At 35.5% G+C, this 21,287-nt stretch overlaps 1 protein-coding gene and 1 long non-coding RNA gene across 2 annotated transcripts in view; one reads left to right on the top strand and one right to left on the bottom strand.

Annotated features, from left to right (window-relative positions):
* The window catches only part of LOC147838372 (uncharacterized), a 280,547-nt gene that overhangs the window by 184,027 nt on the left and 75,233 nt on the right, over positions 1 to 21,287 (bottom strand). The window contains exons 2-3 of the long non-coding RNA XR_015521651.1: positions 10,585 to 11,243; positions 10,245 to 10,326 (exon numbers count right to left, since the gene is read on the bottom strand). This is a non-coding gene — a long non-coding RNA (uncharacterized LOC147838372). The remainder of the gene's footprint in view (positions 1 to 10,244; positions 10,327 to 10,584; positions 11,244 to 21,287) is intronic.
* Positions 1,347 to 20,022, top strand: si:ch211-209l18.4. The gene is made up of 6 exons (XM_087303656.1): positions 1,347 to 1,795; positions 4,301 to 4,630; positions 14,990 to 15,313; positions 15,649 to 15,789; positions 15,920 to 15,948; positions 17,571 to 20,022. The coding sequence occupies exons 1-6, from the start codon at positions 1,699 to 1,701 to the stop codon at positions 17,694 to 17,696; spliced, it is 1,047 nt and encodes a 348-aa protein (XP_087159782.1). The 5' UTR covers positions 1,347 to 1,698; the 3' UTR covers positions 17,697 to 20,022.

Raw genomic sequence — 21,287 nt, 5'->3', positions numbered from 1 at the left:
CTGAAGAGCGACTGCAGGAGCTTTGATGACGACACCGATATTACACGATTGGCCGAGTTCACCACATGACAACAAACACGTGTATTTCAGGTTTATTATTGGACAAATTCCGATTCAAAAGTTTCAAAACAAACAACTCACTTTTCACACCCTCTCTATCCTGTACACATCTTGCTTATTAAAAGACTACAAATATTTTACTGCAGTATCATCTTTTGTTAAATAATCTGGTTATAAAGGTTGGCTTGTTTGCACAGGTTTATTTTTTACTTTTTATACTGACTATTTATTGCATTCATCTCCACGAATGATTTAAATGATATATTTTAGTGAATAACCTAAATATGAACTTAAATAAGTCTTACAGACTTGACATAAAATAATCATCATCATTGATCCTGCCACCTTAAAGCTCTCTCAACAAATTAAGTTAAATAACTATTTTATTAAATAATTATAAAATGGTTTTATTATTATAATATAAATATATATTTTATTTTCTATCTAGCAGTTTAAAGGCTACCTGCTCTTTCTGGGAAACTTCTACATAGCTCACTTATTTTACCTTTTGTTCTTTTCAACACAATCTTTTTGGATTAAAATGCTTTTTTGAAAATTCATTCATTATCCAAAATAATCTCATTTATTAAGACCTAATCAAAACACCTTGTTTTGATTTTTACATGGGAAATTTTTATATCTATAAAAGTACATATATGTAAACCCTTTTTTAGCATATTCAAACAAGAAGTATTAGCCCAAAGAGTGATGTTTAACTCCTAGAATTTATGCTTATTGCTTTGTATTTAATAGACCTGTTCGTTTTTATGTTTATATTAACCTCTCATTTCCTCTTATTTCTCTCATGCATTTGTTATATATTTTTCATAATTCTCTCTTATTGTTTAAAAAGGAACTATAGTTTGTAGAGACTGTATTCTGTTTTATTTGTAAATGTTTTGTTGTTATAAATAAAAAAAACAAAAAACAAAAAAATATGATGACGCCATGTGATCGGTCATCATGACTGCAGCAACTTTGAGTCCCGAAGTGTCCAGCTGTCCGTCTTGACGGCTCCATTTTTAACTCCGCCCCCGCCTGCGCTCGGCTAATCTCGTTGATCACCGGCTGCAGCTGAGCTTCATGTCGAACGCACCTCTTCTCAGACGTAAAAGTACACGACTGTCTCCTTCGTTCGGTACAACTGTCTCCTTCGTTCGGTTATCCGTGGCACGATCCACTCGCCATAGGAGGAACGCCATATTATTGGCCCATTCCGGACGCCATACGCCTCGCGATCGCGAGAGTATTTTGGCGTACGTCAGCGTGACATCAGAGCGACGTATAGGCAATGCGGACACATTTCTAACCGGCATGCATCTGCGGTGATCACCAGTGATCGATTCTGCGCAGATTTTGACCATCTTAAACGAGCCTAAGATCTTTAACCAGAACGCACCGCTTTAAGACAGATTTCGATCGATCTGCGCAGCTCTGCTTGAAGTCGAACGCACCTATTCATTTCGCATGGTGTCCGACTTCTCATGTAGGCCTACATTTTTCAGCCGTCTTTTTACTGCAGCCCCCTGCTCTCATTTATGTTACGATGCAGTCAGGTCGAGGCGGATTGTTTTTCCAGTGAGGCGACAACAAACCAAAAAGCTTCTGGGATTCAGCACAGAAACTTTCTAAACGCTTATGCATCATATATTCGGAATTAATTATTTTTGGAAAAGTACTAAAATTATGCTGTTCTGTTGCTGGTGTTCGTTGCTGGTGTTCTGTTTCTGTTACGGTAAGATGTGTTACTTGCCCTGGTATCAAAAATGATTTAATTTCTAATCGTTTCATGTTTGACTTGACTGAAATACAGCCAGCCAATGTATTTTGCTTATTGGCGTGTGTTGTTGCTCAACCTTAATACCTGTTATTATATTCTCAGTTACTGTATGTATGTATGTATGCCCCCCTTTGAATTTGTTTTAGTTTTTTAATATTTCCTAAATGATGTTTAACAGAGCAGGGACATTTTTACAGTATGTCTGATAATATTTTTTCTTATTTGTTTTATTTTGGCTAGAATAAAAGCAGTTATTTATTTTTTTAAACATCAATTTAAGTACAAAATTATTAGCCCCTTTAGGCTAATTATTTTTCAGATAGTCTACAGAACAAACCATCGTTATACAACTTGCCTAATTACCCTAACCAGCCTAGTTAACCTAGTTATGCCTTTAAATGTCACTTTAAGCTGTATAGAAGTGTCTTGAAAAATATCTAGTAAAATATTATGTACTGTCATCATGGCAAAGATAAAATATATCAGTTATTAGAAATGAGTTATTAAAACTATTATGTACAGAAATGTGTTGAAGAAAACTGCTCTCTCTCTCTCTCTTCCATCAAGATCCTGCTTGACAGCCATATTTATTACAGAAATAAGAACACAGGCATGTTAAAGCCATTTGAATTTCAACTTAATGCCAAAAAAAAAAAAAGCATTGATTTCCATGTTGGATTCTAAGTGGACTGCAAAAAAATGACAAAATACAGGCATTACAGATATGGAAAATTATAATAATAATAAAAAAATATTGAATACAAACAATTCACTGCAGGCTGGACTGGGACAAAAAAAAATTCGCCCCTGGTCTACTACATCAATCAAAATGCTTCCCTTCTGTGCATGCCCTTGAATATGTTTACCAACTCCCATTCTATAAAAGCACAAAAGCCATATATAGGAAATAACGAGAGTTGACAAATTAAAAAGTATTTTTTATTTATTTATTATTATAACTAAATTATAATCCATACTGGAAATGTTGGTGCCTGTGTGTTTTGAGGGAGCCTAATAAATAATGAACATAAAAACTGCTTGCTGACGCACACAGTTAATATTGATTAATAAATTACAGATAAAAATAATAAAAGCAATGTGTCAGAGACCCTTAATAAATGTTAAACTCAACAATGAAACATCAAACGTAGCTAAAAGATTTTACATTGTCAATCAAATGAACTTAAACAATTGAAAAATGTAACAAATATTTGTTTCTGCCCGAACAACAAAACTAAATGTAAAAAAAGTTGCTTAAGTTGCACACTAGTTTGGTCATGTATAAATATCATTATATTAACCATATTGTATAAATATTATTGTCACTATAAGCCTACATCATGCTCACAATCAAAAACACAATGTCATGATATCTCATGCGATTGTCTTCTGACGGAGTGCATCTTAAAATACATGAATGACACCCCTCATAGAGCTTGAGAAGCAGACATTCTTTATAATTTGTAAAATAAAGACTTGCAGGTTAAGGAAACAGCATAGGGGAAAGTTGCCGCTGGCTAGGTAACTAGATAGAATAGACGGGTATAAATTGATCTTTGCTTATACACACACACACATATATATATATATATATATATATATATATATATACATACATATATATATATATATATATATATATATATATATATATATATATATATATATATATATGTGTGTGTGTGTGTGTGTGTGTGTGTGTGCGTGTGTGTGTGTGTGTATATGTGTGTGTGTTTGTAAAGCTTAAAAACAACCATATGCAATATATGCAACAACATCCACAATAATATTATGTGTAGGTCTACTGGTTTCTATAAATAATTCAATTCTACTCATAATAATTCAATGTTGAATTATTATGTTTGAGATATATGCTTGCAATCTGTCATATCAGACAAATTTATTCACTGGTAAAATCAGACATTTGCCATTATCAGATTATATTCAACAATATATAGACTAGAGTAGTTATACTGACATTGTAAACCTTTATTTTCATGCACAACTGTGGGTTCTCTATAAAAGAAAAAACATAACAAATGTTACCCCTAAGTTAGTGGGTTATGTCACATTATATGTCACACTCGCGAAACATTGGGGCTTTGAGGCTCTGGGATTATAATTACTGGCCTGAGTTATTTAAAATTAGACTATTACAAAATATATTAAATATAAATGTATTAATTATATAATAAATATATTATATAATGTAAAATTACATAAAATAAATAAAAGGACAAGTTCTGGACCTTTTGGCCGTGGAACACGGATTTCTACAAAATCATTCCCATCCTTCTAAAATAATTACATTATGGTGAAATACATTTTATATCATAATAAATGTTGCAGAAAAGGAATAAAAAATGTTAACTTTTGAACTGCCCATATATGTACACTTCACCCACTTTTCTGTTCTGTAATTTAATTTGGCTTATAAATTTTCATCATTATTATTTTCAGGTGCAATCAGTATTGATCCAGACACAGTGTCAGCGATGGAGGACGATTCAGTCACTCTACACATTGATACTGAAACAAACCAACACGACGATATTAGGTGGTATTTTAATGGCATTCGTATTGCTCAAATCTATAGAGATGGCATTTCTATTTGTCCAGGTGATAATTGTGAAAACGATACTGAGAGATTCAAAGACAGACTAAAGCTGGACAAACAGACTGGATATCTGACCATCATGAACATCGGAAACAAAGATGCTGGAAAATATATACTCAAGATTATACAGACGAATGACATTTACGACAGGATCTTCATTGTTACCTTCATTGGTAAGTCAGATAACATCACATTATCAGTTACTGATATTGCAGTACTTCAGCACATGCTTGCACGTTCATGTTTAGTGCATGTTTGTGAATGCAATAAATTATCAAATAGCGTACATCTATAAAGGCACTTTCAGTGCATTTGGAAAGTATTCATAGCGCTTCACTTTTCCCACATTTGTTTATGTAACAGCCTTTTTTCAAAATGGAATAAATTCATTTATTTCCTCAACTCTACACACAATACCCCATAATGACAATGTGAAATAAGATTTTTTTTTTAATTGTTGCAAATTTATTAAAAATAAAAAACTTGAAAAATCACATGTACATCAGTATTCACTGCCTTTGCTCAATACTTTGTTGACGGACCTTTGGCAGCAATTACAGCCTCAAGTCTTTTTGATAATGATGCCAGAAGCTTGGCACACCTGTCTTTGGGAATTTTTGCCCATTCCTCTTTGCAGAACCTCTCTAGCTCTATCAGTTTGGATGGGAAGTGACGGTGTACAGCCATTTTCAGATCTCTCCAGAGATGTTCAATAGGATTTAGCTCTGGGCTCTGGTCTGGCAACTCAAGGACATTCACCGAGTTGTTGTGAAGCCGCTCCCTTGATATTTTGGCGGTGTGCTTTGGGTCATTGTCCAAGATGAACCTTTGCCCCAGTCTGAGGTCAAGAGCACTCTGAAGCAGGTTTTCATTCAGGATGTCTCTGTACATTGCTGCCAATTGGCAAATTCCAGGTGCAGAGTAGTGTTGTGACGGTGAGGAAATTTCCCCACCGGTTAATCGACATGTGACAATACCGGTATCACCGTGGGAGTGGGCGTTTCTTCTTTTCCTCTTTTTTTCTGCTTTTAAATAGCTTATAAATGCGCGTGTATAATACTTTTACTTTCAGTTTTGCGGGTGTTGCCAATTCGGCGTCAATTGTTTCAATGGACGAAAAGGAAATACAAAAAAAAAAGCACTGTTATTAAACAACACATAACTTTTATTAACATAAAGAATAAAACACAACAATGCTACAGGCTAAAAAAACTGTGGAAGTTGGAATCATACAAATAACAACCGTAAACGCCTATATTACATATTAACAGCTTAGTCCTTATGAACAATTCATTTATAAAATACATTATTAACGAATCTATAGGCTATTGAAGAATAAACCAAATATGAAATATGATCCTTGCATAATTATCACAACTAAACAAGCTGGCACTCATTTTATATAACTATGAATAAAAAATGTTATGAATTGGAACATTATGTAAAAAATCTACAGGCTAAATAAAAGCGCCTATGTCAGAGCTAAACATCACCGCACACGTGTCAGATTAAAGCTTCTGTAAAGATCAGACAACATATACAGATCACACAATCTCAATAAACAACATGTAAATGTATAAATATTTCGATAAGTGTTGTTATGGAGTATATATAACAATATGATCTTGCTTTTTGGTTATATCGGCTTAATCTCTCTTACAAGTGGCAGTTACAGGCGCTGCATAAGGGGGTCTCACACTGTCAGTGGCGGAATACATACAGCACTGGCAAGACCTTTTATTTTTAGTTTTATTTGTTGCTGATTTGCGCGTTGTTCCTTTTCAAAAATAGGCCTACCTTTTATTTTTTAAATCTCTCAAGTAATGTTGACTATCGAGTAACATAATCTCCCTCGGATTGGAGTTCAGTGCGCAGTAAGACTGTTGACCAACAAGTCAACACACTGCATAAACTGTACAGGTCCACAGCTCTGGTGTGGTTATGAATTACATGATTTAAATGACAGCGAGACATGATACGTTTAGTTTTTATTGTAAAATATACATTATAACCCAGTACACAGTAAAATAATGTTTTGAATGGCTTGTCTATTGACGGCTTATATAGCCGTTAATTAAATACACTGTAAAAAATAATACCCAATATCTACTCAATAAATTTGAGGCAACAGATTACAAGCAATATTATTAATTAAATTCAACATATATGGATTGAGTAACAATTAATAAAATTAGCTTATTTAAAATTAGTCATTTAAATTGAGTAAGTAAAAATTACTTAAAGAAATTAGCAAATTTTAAACAAAAATATTAATTAAATTGAACAGAAAAACTGACACAATGTTAATGAAAACTACTCAATGTTTTTATTTAGATTTAACATAAAAAGTGTGGAACCTGGTCATCAGCTCTAGAAAATAATGCTTTATATCTACACAATAAAATTGAGGCAACAGATTACAAACAATAATATTAATTAAATTCAACAAGTATGGATTGAGTAAAATTTAATTAAATTTAGCTCAAATTAGTGGAGCCTGTTCAGAAGTGTGGAGCCACAATACAGAGTAACAACAATCTCACAATAGACAAAACATCACATAATACACAATAAAACATATACATTTAAACAAACTGATCATCTTAAATCATCTTTTTTTAAACAGTTTCAAACAACTGAACATTAAACAATATTATTTAAAACAATAGACTTAGGGTGAAATTTGTGTGATTTAATGCATGAAAGGTATTATTTGCCAGAATAATGCAGATTCATTGAAGCAAAGAGGACACCACAGATCATGGGAATACTACCCTCTAATATCTCCTAGTGTTAATCAGACAGTCACTCGTAAAAACACCATTTTTTGTCACAGTTAAAATGCATATGTCAAACCCAGGTGGACACAAGCTCTGGGAATGTAGTCAAGAGCTGTGTTTTCACTCTCGCGATTTAAGGGCCTACTCACACTATGCCATCCGTACCGTGCCCAGGCCCGTTTCCCGGATCATTTGAGAAGTGTGAGTGCGCTGAATCGCACTCAAGCACGGTTCACTTGGCTGGCCCTGGCCCAGTTGGAAGAGGTGTGCCTGAGCGCGGTACACTTGGGCTTTGGCGCGGTACGCTTGAGTGGCCAAAGCCCGAAACCGAAAGCGAGACGTGACTTTTAAGGGACTGTTTGATATGGATTTATTAATCATTCTTACTGTTCAGTGAACGCAAACTGCCGTAGTTTATTAAAGACGCAAACTCCTCACTTCACGACAGCTGCGCGCCTTCAGCAGACCTCCTCATTCCTGCAGCACGAGAGCTTAATGATTGTTTATGAGCGCCAAAAGTGGCGGATCTGTTGGGCGAAATATCTGACTGCGTGTCACCACATCCCTAAGGACTGTTTGGCGAAAATCCAATTCAAGATATCTACAACTGTAATTCGACTATTAGTAAATTAATTAGAGATCTTCAAATATATTTGTAAATATCTCTAAATATGATGAATTAAAGACATCTCCAAATGTATTATGACTAGTAAAAACTCAGAGATATCTCTAATTACAATTGTGGCTAATCAAAACTCATTTAGAGATATCTGCAAATATTTTTCAATGGAAGTCAATGGAGGAATATGACTAGTCATAATATATTTGCAGATATCTCCAATCTGATTTCGTACTAATACAATTGTAATTCCAGATATCTCTAATTGTCATTCTGACTAGTCGAATTATAATTATGACAAGTCAAAATATAATTAGAGATATCTCTAAATATATTTATGGAGTCAGAACAAAGATTTAAATGCTAAAAGGGTTGCCATAGAGAGCGCTTCTGAACAGCGCAGCAGCGATGACGTAAGCGTGCCGAGGCCCATATGGTGTGAGCGTGGGCCGTCGGGGGAGACGGGAGGGGGGACAAGCGTGCTTTGGCCCGGTTCGAGGCAACTGTACCTAGTGTGAGTACGGCCTAAGTTAGCGTGCCAATATGAGCCAGGGCCAGTCAAGTTTCCACAGTCACTTCCGGGGCCTGATCAGATACCCTGGGCCGAAACAGTCCAGCTGAGGCTTTGGGCGGAGTGAAAGCAGAGTTTGCCTGAGACTGGTAAAGATGAGGTCTATAAGAACTTTAACACCTTCGATGATGATGATGATGATGCCAGTATCTTTAGGCGGTCCCCTGTAGAAGGCCCCTGCTCAGGTCAACATTACTGCCCTCACAAGCCGTTCAGTTCTTGTCGGTTCTTCATTGTCCAACTCCATTGAGCAACAGTAAGAAAAGAATTTATAAAAGAGAAAATATGTTAACAATCTGTTATCATGTTATGACACAGTCAGAAACTGCAAACATGATAAACATCATAAACTCTACCTTTAATCTCAGAACTCTGTCTTACTCCAGGAGCTCCTCAGCAGCTGTGAAGATTCACGGTGCACAGTGGCTTCTCTCTCCAATTCAGCGCTCACCTTAAAAAACAGAATGACAGACAAAATGTTTACATGAGTTTTATTGATGCATTGTAAAATATTTGACCCTTAATTAACAGTAAATTACTGACTAATAATTGTATTACTTTCACAGTAAGCCACTGTGATTTGTTTTACACTTTATTACAGTGAAATTACAGCCATATGTGACTTCAAGGTAGATAGTAAGGCCCATTTCTGTGATTTCACCGTATTCTCTTGTAGAATTAACTATATTTTACTGTGAAGTTACAATTAATGGCAAGATGGTTACTGTGATTTAACAGTATGTTGTAGCTAAAATACTTAACTGTAACATGTATGTCCAGCTTGCAACCTAGACAGTCATCCATTCAGTCTGTCATTTTCCTGATAAGTTACACACTTGCTGGTTGATGTGTCTCCTCTGCCTCGGACACTATACAAAAAGTTGTAATTAGTAAATAGTGTTAGACAGTACCATTTTTGTTTTGGTTTGATAATGAGGTTCATAATGAAGTGAAGGCCAGTGCTTACCTTGCTTAAATTATTCTGTGGTCACTTCAACTCAATGCTGTGCTGAAATAAAACACAGTTAACACTAAGTTAACAGAAAATTACCTTTTTAAAAACTCATACACTCTCTAATACCACGAAATTAGCATTAACGTTACAAACACGCGTTCTAATCTTTTCACTCATCATAGCGCACGTGCTGCTGCTGATGTGACAATAAAGTGATTTGGTAACTTCGTTTATAAATAGGCGCGCTAAACAGCGTGACAAAAGAAGCTAAAGTTACTTGGTGAATTACATGTTATACTAATATATATTACAATTATAATATATTTCAATTATTTGATTAACAAAGTTGGACATTTCAACACTTACCGAAAAATCCATTTGGATGAGACCACGACATCTCCATTTTGTCTGGTGAAGCAATTCGGCGTTGTTTGAGTCGAGTGGTTCGGTTCTAGGAATCGGCTCACTTAAGTGATTTGTAAGAGTCGGATCCCACCCGAAACCGATTGCATTTTTGTGTAATTACCAACACGATTGATTAGCATTTCGCTATAACTCATTCAAACGCATTTACATTATACACTAATTACATGTTGATGACTATAAGCTTTTGAACACGTGTGATAAAAAGATTCCCGATCTCCCAGCAAACAGTTCAATCCAAAGACGGTTCAATCCGATTCAATCTCACACTGAACAGAACCAATACAATAATCACATATTGCTCTAAAAATGTACCATGAAATAAAGTTTTAACGGTTGTTCATGCGAGAATGTAGTTGTTTAAAACTCAAATCCGCTGTTTATTTCTAAAGATTGTGCGTATTTTTAAATGTCCTTTGAAAATTGCTGACATGTCCACCTCCAGGTCATGATGAGCGCTCATTACCCGTGTACCTGGCGAGGGCAGCTGGTCCTCGGCGACTTGTGTGCCCCTGGCTAATCTGAAAATGCTCATTTTAATCACGTTGGATTTAATTATTATTTTCTCTTTCTGAAATTATTAAAAAATAACAGCTAAATTCTTCTAATAAAATCACGTTGGATTTAATTAATATTTTCTCTTTTTGAAATTATTCAAAAATAACAGCTAAATTCTTATAATAAAATTGATTAGACTTTATTACAGACATTTTTAAATTAATTTCAAAGCAAAAAAATGCCCTAAAATCAGGAAATTAATTTCATTAAATAAACTGTACATAATATTATTAAAGAGCCCATATTATACATGAAATAGGGTCATATCTTGGTTGTAAGGGTCTCCAACAACAGTTTAATATGCATGCAAGGTCAAAAAACACTTTCATGGTCTTATAATCTGCATTTATTTTTACCTAATTATCCCAGCGACTCCTGTTTGAATCGTTCAGGGATTCATTTGTTCCCAAACCCCTCCTTAGCGCGAAGCTAATCTGCGCTGATTGGACCGATGACAGTCTGTTGCGATTGGTCGACTGCCTTCAGTCAGACAGTGAAATGCCAAACAGCTAATCAGCAATATAAAAGTAATCACAGATCATACACGCTCGATAGTGTAGGCGTGGATTTTAGCTGCCAGTGGGTCAATGTAAATACAGACTATGGACTTGAAAATACAGACAGCTAACTATTTTATTGAGCAAAAACTCCAAAAACAGTTGAGGAGATCTCCTAGCTTCTCACTCTGCTCTTTTCACAGACACACACACACATATTGCACACACTCACACACACACACACACATACGCACTTAACCCTGCTCCGGACGACAACGCGCGCGCACACACACACACACACACACACACAAAAACACACACAAACACACACACCTCCGGACGACAGCGCGCGCACGCACACACAGACACACACACTAACGTCTCTGTTAACGCAGCACGCGTCGCGTTTTTAACGTGACTTTGCACGCGATAAGAGAATATAGCCAGTTAACCTGATACAGTACACGCGGTTACAAGTAACAAATCACAACTAAATACATTTGCAAGCTAGAGTCAACGAGGCAACAACTTTAACCGCACGTACTTACACTTGAGAAATGGAGGAAGAAACCCATCCTGACGTCCATCAGTAAGTTACTGATCCTTCCTTTAACAAACGCTGATGAAGTATTCTTTGTAGCATGTAGCTTCCAGAAGTTTCCAGTAGTTTCCAACTGCTTGGCTATAATGCTGAGGTTTAATCTTTGGGTAGAGACTCAATATATCCATCTGCAGTGTGACTTCAATCGACCGGCATGTTTGTGTGTGTGTGTGTGTTTGTGGGTGTGTGTGTGTGTGTGTGTGTGTGTGTGTGTCTCGGTTTCTGCGTCAGAGGGCGGGGCCTCAGGTTTGAAATCTCCCGGGTTTGCGCGTGCACGTGAATAACTTGGTTTCGTTCGTACGTCATGGCGAAACACCCAATGAATCCGTATCAAGGCGACTCGTTTGAAGCACTATGAGTCGACTCTTTTTTTAGATGAATCAACCGTTTTTAACACTGTACACTAACAGATTTAAGCCTTAGCTGGATACTCCACTTCACTTAGAGCTGTGTTACACACTACATGGAGGGGAATTTTCAAAAACCCATAATATGGGCTCTTTAATGAAATCTACAAGGCCACAAAATGACTTTTTACAGTGTAGGCTAAGCATATTTTCATTAATATTAAAACACATTAATACAAACTAGCCACCTTTTTGATTTTTTTTCGTTAACGAATATTTTTATCAAACAAAAAATGCAATGAATTGTTTATTTTGATTTTCATTTTATTCAAATGAATAGGCCTATAATTTATAGGCTTAACAAATATCTTTGGCTCCCATTGCGTTTTTACAGATATCCTACCAATAGACTTTTTTGGCTCAAAGACATTTATGCCTGTTTTCAGTGGTGTATTTTGACAGATTTCGCAAAGGCTTCATCTATTCTACCTGTCAGCGAGAGAGAGAGAGAGATCAGTCCTCAGATTCGATGTGTGGCCGCACGTCTCGGTTACTTTATTGCAATTTTTAATATTGGCTCATCTAAATGAACTTTTCATTCGATTAAATATTTCCAGACAGACGAAGCAACTTTCGGTTTTTGAAGAGAGCGGCCTCAGTTATAAATGATGCGCGCACACACGGGATGCGCTCTTGTTGGCCTATTTATTATGGATTTTTTTAACATTAAACACATAATCAAGTGGAAAAAAGAACAGCTGAACTTTGAAAAAAGTGCTCGCGTTGCCACGATGTTGTTTTTCTGCAATTGGATTGTCAAATTGCTAAATCACTCGTTTTAATAAAAAAATAAGATATTTATTTTTAAACATTGTGCGATGATGGTCGCATGATTTTTAAAATGACAGTATGCATTGCGTATTTATGGCCATTGACCTCTCCGCGACCCACCCATAGTTAAACATGAAGGTGCGTGTATAAATTAGTTATGTTTCCAGATACTGCCACCTTTGTCAGGCAAAGTTTGCAGATTGCCTCATTAACGTCTTCAGGTTCTCTTTTGCATTTGGGTTGAACCCAAAATATTGCCAAACAGGCCCTTTTGCATTGCGTTTTGACAATAAATCGTCCGCCATCTTCTTTCTGTAAATTCGAGTCCTCTTTTCTCCTCACGTGATAAATGAAATATGACGCATTGTAGCTATGTTCAAATGATAATTATAGAGCATGCTCTTGTTTTAAGTCAATTATTTATAATTATATTTTCCATTTATTTCAAATAAATGTTCAATAAAAAACAAAAAACGAATACTTAAAAAAACAAATGTGGGCACGGTGTCACGGTGGAAAAGTGATTTCCCCGGTGTTGCGTCTTAACACCGGTATCACTGTCAACACCGTCTATCGTGGCAAGCCTAGTGGAGAGTGGCTTCCGTCTGGCCACTCTACCATACAGGCCTGATTGGTGGATTGCTGCACAGATGGTTGTCCCTCTGTAAGGTTCTCCTCTCTCCACAGAAGAATGCTGGAGCTCGGACAGAGTGACCATCAGGTGATTGATCACCTCTCTGACTCGGGCCCTTCTCCCCCGATTACTCAAAGATGTCTGACCATCTCTAGGAAGAGTCCAGTGGCCTCATGCATCAACGCTGCGTACGCACAAAAACTTTGCGTACGCCAGGTTTCACGCTCAGAATCGCTCACGTTTGGATTTACTAACGATGAACTGAACGTGGGAATGTGCGCAGCTCCACGGCAGCTTCATGGCTGGCGTACGCACATTTTTTCATTCATTGGCGACTCCTAGAGGCAGTTGTGTTAAATTGCTCTCTACAAAGTGTCTTCTCAGCTGTATGAGACGGGTTCATCCGCATGTCTAGTATATAAGGTTTCTGTACCATACAATTGACCATCCAAACTTTAAAGCACAATTTGCAGCGGTCGGGACCCTATATAGACAGGTGTATGCCTTTTGAAATCATGTCCAATCAACTGAATTTACCACAGGTGAACTCCAATGAAGCTGCTGAAACATCTCAAGAATGATCAGTAGAAACAGAATGTACCTGCGCTCAATTTAGAGCTTCACTGCAAAGGCTGTGAATACTGATTTATGTGTGGTATAGTTTTTTATTTTTTATAAATTTGCAGCAATTTAAAAAACTCTTTTTTTCACATTGTCATTACGGATATTGTGTGTAGAATTTTGAAGAAATAAATGAATTTATTTTAGAATAAGACTGTAACATTAAAAAAATCTGTGAAAAAAGTGAAAAAAATGAAGCGCTTTGAATACTTTATGGATGCACTGTACTTAATTATGTTTCATGTAAAGCAACACATTTATTTTTTTGTGATCAGAAGCCCATCCTATGAGAAGAGGTAAATTTGCAAACAACACTAGTGAATCTATGGTTTAATAAAGCTGTCAATTAAATTTTTATGTTTATGTTCCGTTCACTGATCACATCTGCACGCTGAATTTAGGAAAGTCTGGTTTGGGTAGTGAGTGATTTGGTCAGGTACATATTTTATGTCCTGAGAAAACCTAAAGTATATAAATTTTTTTCTTAAAATACACATCTCAGGCATCAAGAGTAATGTGCAACAGTGTCTCTCACACACACACACACACACACACACACACACTATACACCATATAACTCCAAATAAAAAATAAACTTTTTTTTGCACTACAACTGATCAACAGTAAAACTTAAAACATTTTCCTCTTTCCAATAGGGAAAACCCCCAGCAATCAACAATACTTGATTATATGGTGTCATGGCTTTGCAATCAAAATTGTCATTATAATGGAAGTCAATGGGACAAAAACAGCCACCAACATAACAAAAGTTTCAATCAAAACGCCCTAAGTGTATATAGTTTTTTTTTTTTTAATTGCTTGGCATTATCCCAAAATGTTCTCTAGTGACTAGATTTAATATCTTGATCTCTAACAAACCGTGAGTAAATGTTGATGTAGTTTACGTAAGTGTGTGAGTCGGCTAATAAATTAATCAAATGCTCATGTTGAAGGTTTAAAATGCTTCATTAAATATTGTATGAATCAACAAAATTCTGCTTTTTGCTTGCATGTGTTCCATCACACTAACCCACAATCTTTACTGTACTTTTCTGTTGTTTGTTTGCTCATATTTTATCTGTTCTTCTTCTACAGGTGTGCCTGGTAATGTTTCAGCATCTGTGAAGGAGGGACATTCAGTCACCGTTAATACAGATGTTAAAAGAAACCAACAAAAATATGTTAAGTGGATTCTTAATAACATTACTATCGCTCAAATCAATGGAGATCTTGGTTATACTTGTACCGATGTTCAGTGCAATGATGGCAATCAGAGATTCAAAGACCGACTGAAGCTGGATAATCAGACTGGATCTCTGACCATCATGAACACCAGCACTGCAGACTCTGGAGATTATTATCTAGAAATCAACAACAACACATTCAGCATCATGAGGAGATTCAGTGTTAATGTCACTGGTGAGTATCCTTTGATCACTCAGCACTTTTAATCATACAAATGCACTTTTGCTTGAGAATTTTTAAAAATAACTGTACCATGTTTTCAGTCAACCCAGAAAATTATAAAGTGAGATTTGAAAAAATATATACATCTCATCACCTTCACATGCATGTTAAACTTTATACAATACTTATAATAGTATACAATTTTCTAATTTAATCTACTAATAATAATAGTTAAAATATATAAACATAGAAAAAAGTAGAAAGTAATGTCAACTAAATATTATTGCTGAAATTTGGAATTAATCATTCAGTAGTAATAATGCCTTTCTGTCTTTACCTGTCCTTAGATTCAGCTCATCCAGAAGAAGGGCCTGCTGTTACTGTCTATGTGCTGATAGCTGTTACTGTCTATGTGCTGATAGCTGTTGCTGTTGTTGGTGCTGCAGCAATCTTATATTGGAAGTGTTGTAAATCATCAAAACAAAATGGTAAGTCATACATATAAATGATTTAACAAAATAATTTTTGTCAAGATGAAAATCTGTTATGCTAAAACAAATCTTTAAACATTTTTATATGGTTGCTCAAAGTAATGGTTTATTATAATTGTGCAACCAGGAAACGGGACAGAAGAACAAGATACTAAGGTATGATATTATATGCACCAAATCTCTTAGGGTGCTTTCACACCTGTGAATCGATTCAGTTGTTCCGAAACAGAGATTACAAATGTTACATTGATGCTCATTGCTCTTGGAGCGGTTCGCTTTCACACTGCTAGAGAGGTGGTAGTTTAGTGGTGTTTGACAAGGTGAGCAAGGCTTTACATTAACTTTTTTGATCAACAGCCACTGTGGCTAGTAGATTTCGAACATTACTAGCCACTTGCCATTTTCACTAGCCTCAATTTTGTTGTTTGGAAAATATATTTTATATAAATAAATGTGACTTTGACATGCTAAAATGACTTGATTTAGATGTTTTGGTGTCCTTGATCAGCAGTTCCTACACACAAATGGTTGGTTAATCTCATATTAAAGAAATGTTATTGTAAAGCATGATAATTAGACTATATTACAAAAATAACTGTAAGCAAAAGAAAGCAGGTAAAAACATACCACGAGTGATAATAAAAGGATGATCACGTGCCTGAGAATAATTAAAACGAAAGCAGTGACTGCTGCTGTTGCTTACAAATATAATATATATATATATATATATATATATATATATATATATATATATATATATATATATATATATATATATATATATATAAATTATTTATTTATTTTTTTCCAATCTTGAGCTCTTAAAAGCAGCAGCCTGTGGGTACACGAGCATCGTTTTTTGTCCAGTCTTTCACAGAGGACCCATCGCAAGTGAATGGAAAAAAAGCTGAAGTAAACGGGAGCATCACCTGTGTGCGCGAATAATCATCCTCTCATACGGTATTCACCTGCTTTGTCTTGCGCGAACACAGTTATTGTTTTCAGTCGTGCTGTTTCTCGATTCTAAAATCACATTTGCACGCATATTGGGCCATCCTTATTGTCGAACCCTGCTTTAAGAAAACTACAATGTAAAAATTATTTACAACCTGCCAAAGTGGCTAGTGTGAGCGGCTGTCAAACTCGCCAAAGCTGAAATCTACCCGCATTTGGCGGGTTGGCGGGTGTTAATGTAAAGCCCTGAAGGTGAGCATGACGTGTTTGAAGAGTGATGTGGTGGGAAGGGGCGAGAAGGCTGCGCGACGTTGCATATTTGAGGACCGGGAGGGAGACGTGAGATTACTTGGAGATCATCACCTGTTTGCGTGCATCCGGAGACTCACGAAACTTCCTGCCCTCTTCCTAATTCTCTCTTCATATAGCCGTAAGCCTATTACATATCCATTAAACACAGTGATATAACCGCGTTTGGATCGTACCGCTCTCTCACTGCAATCGATCCGCTCCAGAGTTCGTTTCAATCAAGCCGAGACCACCTCACTCAAGCAATCTCGGAGCGATTGATTTGGCACGGATCCTAGCGCGATTGGTGGTTTCACATATGCCAAACGAACCGCGCTAACTGGGCAAACGAGACACGTTCCGAAACATAAGTGTAGGTGTGAAAGCACCCTTAGTCTCTCAAAAAAGGGCATCTGTGTTAAAATAGTGTGGTTTAGTTGGCATTTGTTGGTTTTAAGTTTTCCTTTGTTTTAGCACTTTAGTATTTTAACCGTTTTATTTATTTGATTGGTAATTAGAAATTTTTTTTTTTTCAGATGAATTCTGTAAAATCTGAGCTCCTTTACTCTGGACAGAATGCTGCTGCTAATGAAGTGTCCGGAAATCCTTCCACTCAATTATTGCCTGCTGACAAGAATGGATTGGCTAATGGCGCATTGTAACATTATTTTTATTATTATTTGAAGGGTCCTGCTGAAAAGTTTACATGAAGGGAAGTGCCACAATATTAGAATGTCAGCAAGGGGACAAGCGGCAGCTGCAACAAGCTAGTCAAAACCAAGTTTTTACAAAGCCATTTAAATTCAAGAAAAACCAAAAAGTGCCTGATGTTTTTATGCAAGAGGGAAGGGATTACAGTTTCTAATGGGATTCAGACAGAAATGGGGTTTAGGTTTAAACGCAGTCAGATAAATATGAAATTCTATTTTCTAAGTGTAAATTCACACACTGTGATCAAACATTTCCACAGTTAATAACCTTGTAATTTTGGCAAAGTATTTTTTCATAGTCATATTGGTTTAGAATTATCCTTGCATTATATTTCCAACTGGTTAAGTTACTGGTTCGTGTCGGTGCTTCTAGAACAACAGCTGGTGGCAAATGTGTTATCTTTCTAATGAAATAATATTAATAACTAATTTCCTCTTTTTGGGAACCACACCTTGCAGCGCCATGTATTTTATAATTTAGAAACCGGCCACTTTATTAGGTACACCTGCAGATTTGTCAGCTGCACATTTCTATATGTGAATCTCTTGTTCCACCACATCCCAAAGGTGCTCTATTGGATTGGGATCTGGTGACTGTGGAGGCCATTTGACTACAGTGAACTCATTGCCATGTTCAAGAAACCAGTCTGAGATGATTCATGTTTTATGACATGGCATTATCCTGCTGGAAGTAGCCATCTGAAGATGGGTACACTGGTCATAAAGGGATGGACATGGTCAGCAACAATACTCAGATAGGCTTTGGTGTTGACACAATGCTCAATTGGTTCTAATGGGCCCAAAGTGTGCCAAGAAAATATCTTCCACACTATTACACTACCACCAGCCTGAATCCTTGCTACAAGACAGGATGGATTCATGCTTTCATGTTGTTGATGCCAAATTCTGACCCGACCATCTGAATGTCGCAGCAGAAATCGAGACTCATCAGACGAGGCATTTCTGCATTCCTCAGTTGTAGCGAGTGGTTATTTGAGTTAGTTACCTTTCTATCATGGCAAAGATAAAATAAATCAGTTATTAGAAATGAGTTATTAAAACTATTATGTTTAGAAATGTGTTAAGAATATCTTCTCTCCATTAAACAGAAGATGAGGAAAAAATAAACAAGAGGGCTAATAATTCTGACTTCAACTGTATTTACATTTTTACTGCCTTTAAGGGTTTATGTATTTGAGAGGAGATGTGCCTTTAAACAATGAATTTCTTGCAGTAGTGCCTTAACATCCAATTTACTCATTGAACTAGCTATAGCTCAACTCCAATAGGTACTTTTAAATTGATAAATTATACATTTAATAATTTAAAAGAAAAAAAATATGAATTATCTCCATAATTTCCATGTCATAGTATAACACTATGCATTTCTAGTGCTTGGATGGTAATAAATGCACTGAAAGACACTAATGTTTAAGCATTCACTTTTTCTGATCAAATAGAAACACAGTTTTTGTCATGTGCAGTTTAAAAAGGGAGTATTGTTACTTTTTATTATTTTTGCTGCTGTATTTTTTGCTTTGCTGCTGAATTATTTAAAACTAATGAGACAAATATATATATATATACTGATCTTGTGTACGAATGTACCTTTTTTTCCTTTTTTTACTACAATTGTTCAATTTATCACATTGCTTGTAGTTTATGGTGTCACAGAAGTATTATTTTCTTAAAGTGTTTTGTACTGTAGTATACTGATTAAGCTGAGCAGAAGTGTTTATATCTCAGTTTATATCTCATGGACCTTGAAAAAAACAGCTTATGCAGTGATGACATCTCTTTTCTGAGTGTATTCCCTCATATATGAGTTTTTAGATATTTTTTGTTCAAACACCGAATTATTAAACACTTAAAACATATGCACATGTTATTTTGTTTGCTGTAAAACCCATATTTTTGTGACCATTAGTGCAAGTTGCAATTTTTTTTTTTATTGTTTTTGATGACCAAGTTATTGCACAAGAGTATACCATGTGTTTGCCATTGTTGGCATGGTTGTACTGAAGGACTTGGGAATCTTGACGTCTAAATGTATGGAAAGGTCATTTTATGCTAAAGGAATGTGATAAGTTAGTTTCATGCCTGACAAAAAAAAAGCTATTGCCTTAAGTTCTTCTGTTCTTCAAACTGACTTTATTGTTTGTGTTTATACATGCATATTGGCTTTGTTGTTGTTTTTCCATTGAATAATACAACAATATTTGGGCCTTCAGTTGTAATGCATAGAAAAAGTTTTTAAATAAATTTGTTTCGACTGGAATCTATGTGTTTGTATGCTTCTGAATGATTTTAAGAAGATATTGATATCAAAAAATGACACTGCTAATAGAATGTCGAGTCAACACACCGATGCGCTAAACTTTCACATTTAAAATGCTAGTGTATGCCTTCAGAAGTTTGTTAAAGGGGTTTAACAGAGCCCTAGGCCCAATCAGTATTTTATATAAATTTTATACTGATAACAAAATGGTGATTTTCTTGAAAATGCGAATTTATGTCAACTGATTGTAATGGGTATTCTGAATGTTTAAATTCAATACTTAGTTAATTAGAATATGGACACCTAGTAGTGCTAATAATGATGTCTGACCTTGGTAAATCCCACTTTACTATTATAATTTATTCTGAATGGTCTAATGTTTCATACATTATTATTATTATTATTTTGGGGTTGTGAATTGCCTTGTGGCCAAATTAAGGTATCATTTGATTTTAGATGGTGTTTACATCTGCTGTCACTGAAGTCAGGTTGTATAACTCACTTCTTTAGACAACTATACTCCAAATTCATCACTTTTAGAAACTACAAATTCTTAATTTTCTGTATGTTGCTAAAACACTTGACAACCATATAGAAGTAGACATTCAGCAGAGGCTGCCCAGCTCTCAGATATTAATGGGATAGTTCATCCAAAAATTTAATTTACTGTTTACTCTAATAAACCCTATTTCAATTTAACCTCACAAGGGAAGTGCACTACAGAAAGAACATATGGGGATATAATTACAGAACACAAATAAATGTATTGTTATGAAAACAATCAAGAAAAAAACATTTTGTATTTATGAAGTGTTTCACACAGCTGAGTAAGCTTGACAAACCATCTGTAGAAACCCTTTTACAATTTGTAGTTTCAACAGTTCATTTGTGTAAGTAGCACTTCTTGTATGTAATGCCTCTTGTTGAATTGCTGAATACCTCCTCAATTGTAAGTCGCATTGGACAAAAGCATCTGCAAAATTTAAATGTCAAACATGTAATACACAAGTAAGAATAAACTAAAAACACACTCTCTCTCAAACAAATACCCAATGATAACTTAAGACAAAACCAGTAAAAAAGAAAAAGAAAAAGCCCAACAAATTACAACTCCAAATCTAATAAAGTTGTGACAGTATGGAAAACACAAGTAAAAAATAAAGTAGTGATTTCCAAATTTACTTTGACTATTGCAGACAATATGAAAATATTTAATGAATCACAAAATATTTCATGTTTTGTCTGGTCAACTTCATTTCATTTTT

Source organism: Danio rerio, chromosome 22, assembly GCF_052040795.2.
Source record: "Danio rerio strain M-AB ecotype USA chromosome 22, GRCz13ab, whole genome shotgun sequence".
Lineage (NCBI taxonomy): Eukaryota > Metazoa > Chordata > Actinopteri > Cypriniformes > Danionidae > Danio > Danio rerio.
The sequence above is the reverse complement of the archived record's forward strand: the minus strand, read 5'-3'. Positions and strand labels throughout refer to the sequence as shown.